General features: G+C 35.6%; 1 protein-coding gene across 7 annotated transcripts in view; it reads left to right on the forward strand.

The window, feature by feature from the left end:
- Window positions 1-14,393, forward strand: part of RBL2 (RB transcriptional corepressor like 2) — a 77,468-nt gene that overhangs the window by 8,562 nt on the left and 54,513 nt on the right. For 6 of the 7 annotated variants that reach the window (XR_011538431.1, XM_070613657.1, XM_070613654.1 and 3 more), the window contains exons 4-10: window positions 382-446; window positions 3,718-3,846; window positions 6,081-6,241; window positions 6,333-6,397; window positions 7,288-7,474; window positions 11,190-11,356; window positions 13,776-13,885. Coding sequence is in view for 6 of the 7 variants with exons in the window: in XM_070613657.1 (XP_070469758.1) it covers window positions 382-446; window positions 3,718-3,846; window positions 6,081-6,241; window positions 6,333-6,397; window positions 7,288-7,474; window positions 11,190-11,356; window positions 13,776-13,885 (884 nt within the window). In the remaining variant the exon portion in view is untranslated. Of the gene's footprint in view, window positions 1-381; window positions 447-2,116; window positions 2,706-3,717; window positions 3,847-6,080; window positions 6,242-6,332; window positions 6,398-7,287; window positions 7,475-11,189; window positions 11,357-13,775; window positions 13,886-14,393 lie in introns of those variants that run through there. The other variant, XM_070613658.1, reaches the window with a different exon arrangement.

Raw genomic sequence — 14,393 nt, forward strand, 5'->3', positions numbered from 1 at the left:
TTAGAGTTCATCAGCTAGGATAGGGGGAAAAAATTGGGGAAATATCTAAGTACGTACCTGGGTCTTAAGGCAACATTAGCCTCGCTGATGCCATCAAAAGAACTGTTGTTACTCATTTTATTTTCTACTGTATTTATCATGTCCTCGAAAAGCTTTTATAGTTCTTCAGAATTTTCTTCTTTCCGAGATGAACTCTTTCCCTGGCTCTCAGCTATTTCCTTATCAATATTTAGTTGGAACAGAATTTCTTGTACATTATACATGTGAAGTGAATCTGCTATCACTCCCTCTAACTGTGGGTTTTGTTTCTCAATTTATAGTCATTTGTGATGTCTTTTTCTAATTCTTCTATTATCTCATGACTTTTTTCTCCCCCCAAAGGCGACAGCCCTGTACAGTGTCTGAAGTTTTCCATTTTTGTTGGGTGCTTTTTATATATGCAAAAGGTAAGAAAAGAGTATTATTTATTTAGATATTAGTTTATTTAAATGTTCAAGTACTGCTTTTGTTAATCTGTAACGTGTATCAGGAAAAGATTCTTACTGAAAAATTTCTCAAAGGTTTTAATCCCAGATTGTTTTTAAAGTATTGGCTTTTCATAAAAGAATCTTTTGATTTTCTTTACAGTATCCAAAACTTCTCTTATTAAATGGGAAATCTTTTAATTTTGTTCTTACACAACATCTTTTCCATCCAAAGCAATTATTCTCCTGAATTGTGGACTGAAAACGCCTTAGTGTGTCTATGCCAGTATCTTGAGCTGTGTCTTTCATGAGACATGTCTTGTTTAGTTGAGTGGGACTGATCATCCTCAAAGTAGATCAGATTACTTTTTGCATTTTGTTCAGATAAATGTGCTTGATCATATTTCTTTACATACAATTTATTTTCTCTCCCTTCTCATCTTATTTAACCTACCCAAGGTTTGCATTCAGTGAAATATATTTTTGTTGTATTTTTGTCCTCTCTGTATTTCTATGTAGAAATGATTCTTAGTAATCTAAAGAAGAAAAGAAAGTACAGTTACATAAGTTACATAGCTTTTTTCTATAGATGGGTAGAATGCCTTTGCCATTAAGATAGCCCAATAAAATGCAAAGTTAAAATCAAAGAATCATAGAGCTAGAAAGAGTTTTATAAATATAAGATATTCTCATTATTAGGTCAACTAACCAAACTTATTTACTTCAAAGATTAGGCAACTGAGGCCCAGAAACTAGCTGCTAGAAACAGAGCTAGGATTTGAATCCAGATTTCCTAGCTCTTGGTTTCATGCTGGATGTGAAGACCTTCTAGCAAGTATGTGTCACTCCCTTGGTCTTGAGGTTTGGTTTGTCTGATTATAGTTGGTCCTTTCTAGCTAGTTAGAGAGCTCATCCTTTTTTGCCTGAGCTGCATGCTTGATTGAAAAGAAAAATCTTTCTTCTGTCAAAAATAAGCTGTTATTTTGCTTTTTATCACATTGGCATGTTTCTTTAGTGGAGGTGAAGGTGATGTGATCGGTGGCATGAAATAAGGAAACTGTTTTCACAGTGGCTGCAACAATTGCTGCCACTTTTAGCTTGCTGTGGCTGGGGTTATATGTGATATTAATCTTGTCATTTGATTGTGGGCAGGTATATCTGAATTGTAGGATTTTTATCTGTTTTGTTTATGTCTTTTATGGTGTATTTGTACTTGGGAGTAAATGTATTTGGTACTATATAAACTATTAAAAAGGAATTTTATCATTCTTAGATTTTGGTCTCATTTGTTCAACTTGGGTGGTATACTTTTTGTCTCTGCATTTAACTCAGTGTTTGAGCTTTATCTTATTATTATTAGTTCAGTCTATAATTATTTGATCTGAAGAGACTTTGTCCTCTCACAGTCCAGCACTATGATCTTTTATGATTCACTAAGATCTTTTCTAATAGAGTAGTTTAATTGGTTTTATTCAGTTCTAGTTATTTGAGGGGAGCTGTACTCTTTTATAGCCACCTTTCTCATGACTTTCTCTGCAACATGTGGGCATCCCAGATTATCTCATTCCTGATAAGTAGCCAACTTTTTGCCTGTTATCTCTGTTGACTTCCTATGTCAAGTACACACCAGTGACAAGTTTGGGCTTGTCATCATGAAGGGCTTTGTGGCCTGAAGACCAATAGGTGCCACTTCCTGTTTCACATGAGATCTCAAATCTCATTCCCGATAAATAAGTCAACTCTGGAGGTTAAATAGGTTATTTTTGTTGATTGCAAGATAAAATATCTCACGAAGTGAAATTTATTTCTAAAGTCAGGATTTGACATGTAAAGTATATCATGTTAGGACAGTCCTGGAGTTTAAATTAGCTTCTGATCTTCAGGGGCATTTTAGCTTTTTGTTGGAAGTTAGATTGCTGCTGTTTTTTTCCTTCTATGGCAAGTTCACACCAGTGACAAGTTTAGACTTGTCAGTGTGATAGGCTGCTTTGTAGCTTGAAACCAGTAAAGTGCCACTTCCTGCTTTACATGTGAGGAACTGAGTATATTTTAATATTAAACATCTTTACAGTGGAACTAACGAAAGTTAGTTTGGTTATTCAAGGCAAAGTTTAACCTATTAATTGTCATTTGCCTTTCTGGCAACAGAAAAATACTTTTTTCTCTTTAATTTAATTTAAGTTGATTTCTTGAGTGTTTGCATCTAGGCGAAAAAAGAGTTACTTATCCTGGTACATAGAGGTAAGTGGTAACTTTAGAGGAAAGGAGAGAAAAAAGCCTGAAACAAAGCAGTGTGAGAGAGAGAGAGAGTGTGTGTGTGTGTGTGTGCACATTTGGGTGGGCATTAAGTGTGAAAATATTGAGGTTTAGAAATAATTCTTCAGATGTATGTTAGCTATTTAAATTGAATTCATCTGATGTTATAAGAATGTGAAATTAATATGAAGCATATATTTGCAGTGTTTAGTGAAAAAAGGGATATGCTTAAAGTTATAAAAAATCTGGAAATATTTCTTAATTTCTAAGAATAATAAAACTGTTTAACTGCCTGTAAAAACTGTTTTACATGTTGGACTTAAACCAGCACTGGAGAAATGACATGTCTATAGATTTAAGTTTGGGTTTCTTTTTTCTTTGTTATGAAGCATCAACAATTTACTCCTGGGATATTAGCTCTAGAACTTAAGTATCTTTCATGGTTATCCTATTGCATTAATTTGTATAAGCTTATATTACTATGTAGAAAAGTATTTAAAATGGTACTGTTAGGAGTCTGATTATAGCTTCTGGTCTTTTTAAAGTACATACATTAAAAAAATAATGATATGAATCATTGTTTCAGCTGTTCCTGTCTAAGTATTTCTATTAGTTTTCTTGGCAGAAAAATATTTTCATACAAAACAATTTCTTACAGTTTGAGATAATTTATGAAGTTGTTTCTGTTCAGAATTTTCAAAGGAAAAACCAATGGTGATAAAATTTTGGTCATTTAATATTAGGTATTTAATAAATTCTTAGTTAATATTGAGTGAATGAACAGCATTTTTAGTAAAGTTTTGGCTTTCGTTAAACTCTTAGAAATTTATTAAACTATGAGAGTAATATTTCAAAATGTAAACTTGTCAAAACATTTTATGTAGCTCTTGAGTCAGCTTTGTATAGTGTTGTATAATATTTTAACTAAAGAAGAAATTATTTTTAAAATATTGTAAAGTTAATTCAAATTTAACTCTTCGTATTTATAATTCTGTAGGTAATTTCCCCATGATTAGTGATGATTTGGTCAATTCTTATCATCTTTTGCTGTGTGCTTTGGACTTAGTTTATGGAAATGCCCTTCAATGTTCCAATCGTAAAGAACTTGTGAACCCTAATTTTAAAGGTAAGTTTGTAAATCAAAGCTTACTGGACAACTCACATTTCTACATTATGTTTGCTCTTGGGTGTTGTAGACATAGTACAGGTTTCCCAGCATCAGGGAATCTAAGTGCTTTGAAAAGCTCGATTGTCATGTTATCCAGAGTACTTATGACTAGGAGTTCAGCTCTCTGTAAAAATATTTATGGAAAGAGCAGTTACAAATATTGTAAAGTTTAAGTCTTAGATGACAACTTGAGAAGTTTCTGAAATATGCTTAAGAAGAAGAAGGGATTTAGCAATTTGGAGTAGCAAAGATGACGTTAGAGCTGATGGTATTTTTCTACATTGTCAAGCTTCTTGCTTGACACACAATAGGTCAACATGGATTTACTGAAAGAATCTTCATTTCACTTTCTTTCTACAGAAGAGTAGTAGTTATGGTTCTAAAGTAAGTAAAATGAATCTTTAGCTCTTAAACTAAAAGATGTATGGAAATGATAATTATTTTGGCAATGTGTTTGGAAGGCTTTTAGGTATGTAATTTCTATGAATGATGTATGGTAAGAGACCAAATTATGATTTACAAAGCAAATATTAAAAAATATTTGTAGAGCTAGTATATAATGCTACCATTATTTGAATAATACCATGGTGTAGGGTTCTGAGTGTCGATTTTGGGGTGGCTATAATGAGATTTTCAGCTTGTCTGACTTGACGTAGATTTTTAAAGTTAGTGGAGTTAGTTACTTCAGTCACTCCTGGTTTGGTAAATGTAATGTTCTTTGTATTCTATTTTTCTCTCGTTTCCTTCCTAATTACCGTTTATATTTCTATATAGATGCTTCCCTTCATATTTCTCCTCTTTCATTATTTAAAAAATATATTTTTTCTTGCACTGGGTCTAGGGCAAGAATAAGCTATGAATTAATAGGATAAATACATCTAATATAATTAAATGAAAGCATATAAACAGCATATACTTTGAACAGTAATTTTTTTCCAGTGGTAGTTTTTATTTGAATGCAAGGCTTATTTGCAAAGTTATGTTTTATTTTTGCGTGTTTTAGACATATAACAATATACTAAAATTGTTTTTGAGTTTATAATAGTTTACATCAATGTGAGATTTCACTTGTACGTTATTTCTTGACTATCACCACATAAGTGCTCCCCTTCACCCCCCGTACCCATCCCCCACCCCCATCCCCAGGTAACCACTGAACTGTTTTCTTTGTCCATGTGTTTATTCATATTCCACATGAGTGAAATCATCTGGTGTTTGTCTTTTTCAGTCTGGCTTATTTCACTTAGAATAATTCCCTCCAGGTCCTTCCATGTTGTTGCAAATGGGATGATTTTGTCTTTTTTATGGCTGAGTAGTATTCCATTGTGTGTATATATATATATATATATATATATATATATATATATATATACCACATCTACTTTATCCAATCATCAGTTGATGGACACTTGGATTATTTTCCATGTCTTGGCTATTGTGAATAGTGCTGCAATGAACATAGGGGTGCATATGTTACTTTGGATTGTTGATTTCAAATGCTTTGGGTAGATACCCAGTAGTGGGATAGCTGGGGCATAAAGTAGTTCTACTTTTAGTTTTTTGAGGAATCTCCATGCTGTTTTCCATAGTGGCTGCACCAGTTTGCATTCCCACCAGCAGTGTATGAGGGTTCCCTTTTCTCCACACCCTCTCCAACATTTGTTATTTTTAGTCTTAGTGATTATAGGCATTTTAACAGGTGTAAGGTGGTATCTTAGTGTAGTTTTGATTTGCATTTCCCTGATGATTAGTGATGTTGAACATTTTTTCATGTGTTTATTGGCCATCTGTATATCTTCTTTGGAAAAATGTCTGTTCATATCATCTGCCCATTTTTTGATTGGGCTGTTTTATTTTTTATTGTTCAGTTGTGTGACTTCCTTATATATTATGGAGATTAACCCCTTGTCAGATATATGATTTACAAATATTTTCTCCCCAAATTTTCCTTTTTTAACCATCTGTACTTACATAATTGAAATCTTTTGAGTAGTGATACACTTTACCTCTATTTGCTATTTTTGAGGTATATTTAAATAGAGTTAAATTAGGCCCGTATATACTATTTCCTATATGCTCATATGCTAACTCATATGCTGATTATACTCTCTATTATTTATATTTTAGTTTATTACAGTTTGGTTTATTGAATGCTACCTGATGTCTCTGTTCTATGATTCTATACATCATAGGCCTGTCTGAAGATTTTCATGCTAAGGATTCTAAACCTTCCTCTGACCCACCTTGTGTCATTGAGAAACTCTGTTCCTTACATGATGGCCTAGTTTTGGAAGCAAAGGGAATAAAGGAACATTTCTGGAAACCTTATATTAGGAAACTTTACGAAAAAAAGGTTTGTAAGTAGTAAAGAAGTAATGTGAAAATACTTTCTGGGAAAAAATTTTATTAATATGATGACTTAAGGATCTTTTCTTTCATCATAGCTCCTTAAGGGAAAAGAAGAAAATCTTACTGGGTTCTTAGAACCTGGGAACTTTGGAGAGAGTTTGTGAGTATTTCTGTTATAAAACCGTTTTGGGGGCTGGCTCTGTGGCCGAGTGGCTAAGTTTGCGCACTCTGCTGTGGCGGTCCAGGGTTTGGATCCTGGGCGCGGACATGGCACCGCTCGTCAGGCCACGTTGAGGCGGTGTCCCACATCCCACAACTAGAAGGACCTGCAACTAAGATATACAACTATGTATGGGGGGTTGGGGAAGATAAAGCAGGAGGAACAAAAAAAAAGAAGATTGACAACAGTTGTCAACAGGTGCCAATCTTTAAAAAAAAAAAAAAAACCGTTTTAATGTTTTAAATTATATACTTAAGAAAGTTCAGAGTTTACTCTTTTTATTAATTATACCCTGGAAATTTAGAATATGTTTTGTGAGACAATAGAGGGAAGCAATAGGAAATTCTATCAACTGTTCATCTAAGCACATGTTTTAAAATTTATCGAAAATTGTATGGCTGTTCTTTAAAGCTTTAACAGTTGAGCTTTTGGATCATAATTTTTGAAATAAAGAAATTCTTTTGGAACCATATAGGAGAAAAATGATGATATAGAAGTACTGAGGTCTTCAGAGGTGCTTGGAGCAACCAGGAAAGATAATTTAGCTTCTCACCAGAAGCTGCACCTAGCAGGCAGGTTGGTACAGTGTACACACCCTGAAACACTGTCAGCAAAATAGACTTACTGTATGATGGAGGAGCATAGTGTAGCAAGCTTGCGATTTATACTCCTCAGTTTTTATAATTAACAGTGATCCCACTAAAATTTAACTTTCACAAAATTGTTAGAACTTTTAGTAGTTAAAAAAAGGAAATAACTAAGTGGCTTAAAACATTAACTGAAATGGCAGTTCTATGAGTGTACTTTTTTGCCTTTTTTTTTTCCTATAGTAAAGCCATCAATAAGGCCTATGAGGAGTATGTTTTATCTGTTGGGAATTTAGATGAACGGATATTTCTTGGAGAGGATGCTGAAGAGGAAATTGGGACTCTGTCGAGGTGTCTGAATACTGGTTCAGGAACAGAGACTGCTGAAAGAGTGCAGATGAAAAACATCCTGCAGCAGCACTTTGACAAGGTGAGTGGAGCCATGCCAGGAGAGGGGAAATACAGGAGCAGGTGTGCCAGAAGAGTAGAATTACAGGAGCGGCCATGCCAGAGGTTCTCTCTTATTTTGGTAATTGTGTGTGTGTGTTTTACTTGCTTCCAATACAAAAAAGAAAATTCCCATCATACTTAACCTTAACTGAAAAAGTTATCTCTTATGTTTACTGATTTAATTTTTCTCAAAATCAACTTTCAAAGTTTTTGGTTAGATCTGAGAAAAAGAATTTAATATAAATTTAAATAAATGTATCATGCTGATTGATAATTGTTGGTTTTGAAAAGATGGGCTAGTGATATACAGTCTTTACATATTGAATATAGTAGGCATTTAGAAAATGTTGATTGACCTGAATTGGTGCCTTCTTCTAAGAGACTAGAGGATTTGAGAATCTGTAGTTTTTAAGAAAATTCTGTTAAACTGAGTTTCAGGATCGTGTGGTGTTATTTCATGCAGACACTTACGATGATGGAGACTAAGAGTTTTCCTTCAGTTTGTGGTGTTCACAGAAAATATTCAACTGCTGACAAGTGCCTCCAGAGGCGGTATGGATAATTCCAAGGGGTAACTCACCTGTAAGACCAGACTTAAGATTAGTTTACTTATTCATTCAACAAATATTTTAAAAGTCTTCTATATGCCAGATTGTGTCCTGGACACTGGGGATACATCAGTGAACAAAACAGCCATGAATATCCTGTTTTATATTCTAGTGTGGGGAGATGGACAATAGATAACCAAACAAGTAAATATATAGCATATCAGATGCTGGTAGTTGAAGAAAAATAGAGTAGTCGTACAAAGGATTGAGGAGAAGGGAGAATGGATGGGTCTTGAACTATTGTAGATAGGGTGGTTGGGAAAGGCATCTCTGAGGACATAACATTAACAGAGACCTGAAGTAAGTGAGGAAGCAAGTTGTGCAAATAGCTGGGAAATGTATTTGAAGCCAGAGGAACAGCAAGTGCAAAGCCATGAGGTAGGAATATGATTGGCTTTTTGGAGGAACAGTGAGAATGTCAGTGTGGTAGGAATAGAGTGAATAAGGGAAAGAGTGATTAAGAAGTGAGGGGAGAAGGAGACAAAAGGCACAGGCAGACCACATAGGGCTTTGGAAGCCTGTATGGTAAGGATTCTTGCTTTTGCTCTGATGGAGAGGAAAGCTATTGGGAAAGTGTTAGAGAGAACAGTGACTGACTGATTTACATTTTTAAATGTCTTGTGGGGAGGTGGGATGGGGGTGAGAGTGAAAGTAGTAATTAAGAGGCGATTGCGATGATTCTGGTGACATTTCATGGTGACTTGGATCAGAGAAACGGTTGTATCTGGGTTGTATGTTGGAGATAACACCCACAGTATATCCTGATGGTTTGGATCTAGAGTGTGAGAAAAAGAAAATCGTGGTGACTCCAGTTGGGTAAATGGTATAAAAGCTAAAGTTCTTACAAATGCCTGTAAGGTCTTCAGTGATCTAGCCCTGCTACCTCTCTGAATTCATCTCATACCACTTTCCTCCTCACCCATTCCATTCATGCCACATTAACCTCCTTTTTTGTTCTTCAGCTATAACAAGCATACCCCCAACTCAAAGCCTGTGCCTTTGCTGTTTCCTCTGCCTAGAACATGTTTCTTCACAATATTCATGTAGTTTACTTCCTCACTTCATTCAGGTCTCTCATAACTTGACTCCTGTATAAAATAAAACCGCTAATATCCTCCCCAGCCCCCAGGACTCCCGTTCTCTACTACTCTACAATTAGTATTCCTCGTAGTATTTATCACTGGCTAGGTAGGTAAAAGAAAAATTTGTCTGATAGTAGGTAGGTAGGTAGATAGATCAATCGATGGATAGAAACAAAGAAAGAATTGTTTATTATCCTTCTCCCTGCATTAGAATATGAGTTTCATGAGGGCTGTGGCCAGTGCTGTACTCAGTGCTTGGCACATAGTAGGCGTTCCATGAGTATTTACTATTGACATTTATTGAGAGGGAAGAATGAGTTTGGGGGAAAAAATCCAGAGTTGGGGTTATGATTGTGTTCAGTTGGAGATGTCTTTTAGGCATCCTAGTAGAGAAGTTGAGCAGTAATTAGATATACAAGACTGGAGTTCACAGCAGAGATTAGGGCTGTGTATATATCTTCTGGAGTCATCAGGATATGGATGGCTTTTAAAGCCATGGAATGAAGAGAGATTACCTAGAGGTATGAATTCATAGAGAATAAAAGAGACCTCAGGACAGAACGCTGGGGCACTCCAGAATTTAGAAGTCTTTACTTGGAAAAGGAACACCCTAATATTTTAAAAACACTAACTTAATATTTATGCCAGAGTTAAAGAAAGACTCCTTTTGATGAGAATGCACAGGAAGCTTTAAGCTAAGAACTTTAACGGTGCTCCCTAGAAGCCCCACGCTGACCTTGAGGGCTGTGGGCAGGAAGCTGTTTGTGGTGGTTGTACTTGTTTCCTTTGTGGAAGCTCTGCTACCCGTGGGCAGTGTGGTGAGGTGCTCTGGCTGCTGTAGCTTCTCCTGCAAAAGTATTAGATGTTGTTCTCTCCCAGCAAGGCACTGGTTCATATACAGGGAAGAAACTGGCAGCAAGAAAAGCTGTCGAGGGCAGACAGCAACTTTCTGCATGTAGTTCATCTACCCAGATCACCTTGTTGACCTAAAACAAAATTATGGAATTAATTTCTTTGAAACAAAGTGGAAATCTTGGTTCTACTCCTGTTTGTCAGAGAAAAAGCATATAGATTTATTTCTTTTATGGTGAATTTCTTTACTTTTCTGTATCTCATGAAACTTGAATAGTTCTGTTGCCAGGTGAAAATTTTGCTAGGTATTTTTACAGCTGTGTCTAGAATAAGTACATTTAATACAAAGGGCAATATAGTATATCTTGAATATTGAAAAACACTCTTACACCCTTTCAGAATTTGTTGGAAAAATTAGAAAAGATGTTTTATTAACATATGTATTCATGCTTAAATTCTTTGACATTAAGTCGTATCTTTTTCATATTTATATTCAAGAATGCCGACTTAAACTTGTTTCTCTGAAGATCTGTCTACTTTAGAGGGAAAAAAACTGTGATAGACTCTAGTAACTAAAGGTAAAGGAGGGGCAAGAAGACTGAAGAAGGCCATTCTGCAGTAGGTTGTTTTCTGCATTGGCTTGTATTCTGCCTCTAAGAATGTTTATTTTATCCTCTCTCTCTGAAGCATGTTTGATAGTTTAGATGGGCTTTTGTTAAATAGTGGATTTCATTTGGGCCGGATTTAATTCACAGCTGTCTTTTGTCAATCTTTGAGTATATACAAAAATAGCAGTAGATGGGAGCTGTGAAATTCCATTTCCAGTGATACCCTTAATTTTTTAATGCTTATTTTTGCCTTCAAGCTTGAATTTTGAAGGTGGGATGATGGAGAAATACGCCTTATCTTAAAGGTTTAACTTTTAAGAGACAAACTTTTTAGTTGGCTAAAATACAAATTGTTCTTTCACACATCTTCACATAGATAGTGGTGGCTCTTAGTGAGGTTATGTTTAAATTCCAAGAATGGTGATATTTGAATCACTAAATTTCTCGGTAACGTAAAGACAAAATCCGATTCGCTTGAATTCCCATTTGTGAAGTAATTGAAAGTCTTTCTGATCTGAAATAATGTTCTTTTTTTCCCCCTTTAGTCTAAAGCACTTAGAATCTCCACACCACTTACTGGTGTGAGGTACATTAAGGATAACAGCCCTTGTGTGACCCCAGTTTCTACAGCTACACATAGCTTGAGTCGTCTTCACACCATGCTAACAGGCCTCAGGAATGCACCAAGTGAGAAACTGGAACAGATTCTAAGGTTAGTTTGAGCCCTTCTTGCCTTCTAAGATTTAGTTGTTGACCATTTTCCAATACTCTATTTTAATTTTTCACTATTAGTGCCTTAATTCACACATTAATAATTTTATATCAGTTGCATGCTCAGTCCTGTTGTTAGTCTGGAGAGGACATAGCAATATAAGATGTATGAAGAGAAGATTATATTTCCTCAGTATCTTAGTCTTTGGGCTGCTATAACAAATACTGTAGACTGGGTCGCTTATAAACAGCAGAAATTAATTTCTCACTGTTTTAGAGGCCAGAAGTCCAAGATCAAGGCACCAGCAGACTCAGTGCCTGATGAGGCCTGCTTCCTGGTTCATAGACAGCTGGGGTTTTTTTTTGCTGTGTCCTAACATGGCAGAAGGAGGCAAGGGAGCTCTCTAGGGTTTCTTTTATAAGGGCACTAATCTCATTCAGGAGAGCTCTACCCTCATGACCTAATCCCCTCCCAAATGCCTCACCTCCAGATACCATCACATTGGAGATTAGGTTTCAGCATAAGAATTTGGGGGATGGGGCCCAAACATTCAGTCCATAGTATTCAGGTTTCTTTAATATAGTACAGGAAACACTAACTAATGACACCAGAGACTATAGAATAAACTACCAAGCTATCTGTTACCAACTGTTTTTTTTTTTTAAGATTGGCACCTGAGCTAACATCTGTCGCCTGTCCTTTTTTTTTTTCTCTCTTCTTCTCCTCAAAGACCTCCAGTACATAGTTGTATATTCTAGTTGTAGGTCCTTCTGGTTCTGTTATGTAGGGGATGCCGCCTCAGCATGGCTTGATGAGCCATACTAGGTCCGCACCCAGGATCCAAACTGGCAAAGCCCCAGCCGCCAAAGTGAAGTGTGTGAATTTTAACCACTTGGCCACAGGGCCAGCCCCCAACTGTTCTATCTTAAGATTTCAGGAAAAGGGAGGATCAGTAAAGATGGAAGTTGTCAAAGGACTTCATGAAGAGGATTGGACCTGAGCAAATTTCTGAAGGGTGGGTCAGATTTGAAAAGATAAGAGAGTTATATTCATAACCAGTGGGAAACCACTGTAACTTCTGTAAGCTATGTAAAACACCCTTAGCCTAAAAGGAAGTTAACTGCCTTTAGTTCCTTTGATCTGCCTGAGACTGGCAAGAATATCAGTGAGCTTTAGTGAAAAGCACAATAGACTGAATCTCATTACCTGTGCATAATTTTTAGCAAATTTACTTGACAAAATTACTTCCAAGGCCCCTCCAGTCCTAAAGGTTTGATAACACAGACCCTGTAGGAGCCCATTTTATTTCTGGTGGTATGGTGTAAGAAGGTCCTGTATACACATATCAGTAATTTCCCACTCATAGCTAGACTCATTAAATAGCAAGGCTGACTGATTTTCCTTTAAATTTTCATGAAATGTGCTTTATTCATAAACTTGATTGTGATTAACACCCAACAGGCTATGTCTGTATGGCCTCTTCTTAAGTAATGTTTCTCAGAGGACCTTGTTTACCTAGAATTCAGAAGCCTTTTATAAATACATTTTAGAAGCCTGTCTTAATCTCTGTATTTTCTAAATCTCTTTACAGTCTCTAACTAGGCATAGCAGCTTCTTTAATCTTAAATACCATTAGTGGGGTTAAGTATTACCAGTAGATACTAGGTAAAACCAAAAGGTCCTGTTTTCATAAAAAAGTACCTGCATATGTGTGTTCATAAATAAAATTCTGCTTGCATATGATATTCAGTAGCTATCTCTAGCAGGATTATAATTAATTTTTACTTTCTTTAAATTTTCTAAACTTGCTACCCTTTTACAATGAATATGTATATTTATGATCAAGATAAAAATATAGTTGTTAGAAAAGCCCACATGGTGACAATTTGTATAATGCTTCTGCATTGAACATAATATTGCCTTTCTAGTAAAAAAAAGAAAAAGTCAATGAAATAAACCTTGTTTTGGAAGAAAAAATGTAGAATGCCAGTAATGCTTTATGTGAGTTTGTAGTATAGATTATATACCCCTTCATTCTGTTTTCTTCCAGGAGTTCTTAATGGGAGTTGTACTGCCCTTTGGGGACACAGTTGAGGGCAATTTGTTTGTCATCAGTGACTGCAGATGTGTAGGGTAGGTGGGGTCCAGGCCTGGACATCAAATGGGTACTGGTCAAGGTTATTAAACTTACTACAGTAAAAGGTACAGCTCCACGCAAATATTTTTTTCACTCAAAATGATAATACCAACACCTTCAATAAGGAAGTATGGGATCTCCTGGATTAATTTGGAAAGTGTATAGTTTCTCTTCAAACTATTTTGTATTTATAGGTTAGTAAAGTTACAGAGTTGTAAATAGTTTATCACTTTGTGACTTGGCAAGACCTTTAAATTAGTTAATTTCTTCTTATTTTTTTAGGACATGTTCCAGAGATCCAACCCAGGCTATTGCTAACAGATTGAAAGAAATGTATGAAATATATTCTCAGCATTTCCAGCCAGATGAGGATTTCAGTAATTGTGCTAAAGGTAAGACTTAATATTGTCTATATTGTTCTCATCTTTGACTTAACCACATGGAGTCCTTTCTTGGTAACTGAGTCAGAAATAAGAAGAAAAGATTTATGACTTAGACTGAGGGCTAGAATATGGATGTCCAATTTTTTTTGTCAACCAACTGAATTCTGGGCCCTTCTCAGTAAGAGAGAAATTTTAGACTGATACCTTTTTATGTTGGACTTCAGTTACTTTTTTGTTTGCAAAATCTTTAGTTTTCTTTTGTAGACTGGGTATTAAATATTGAAGTATAGTGGTTCTTCAAAATATTGGGAACAAGGACAAAATATATAACTGTTAACATGCCCACATCTGTCCTAGGAGTTGTCTGATGTCATGAATCAGAACCAAGTGTGAGTGGAATAGTAAACCAATTATATACCTCTTTGCATAGAGCTGCTCTGTTCAAACATACAAAACAAAGGTGTGAATCTTAATGGAATGCTATTACATTTTTTATGCGCAATTTTCAGTTCACAAT

This window comes from Equus przewalskii, chromosome 3 (genome assembly GCF_037783145.1).
Source record: "Equus przewalskii isolate Varuska chromosome 3, EquPr2, whole genome shotgun sequence".
NCBI classification, from domain to species: Eukaryota; Metazoa; Chordata; class Mammalia; order Perissodactyla; family Equidae; genus Equus; species Equus przewalskii.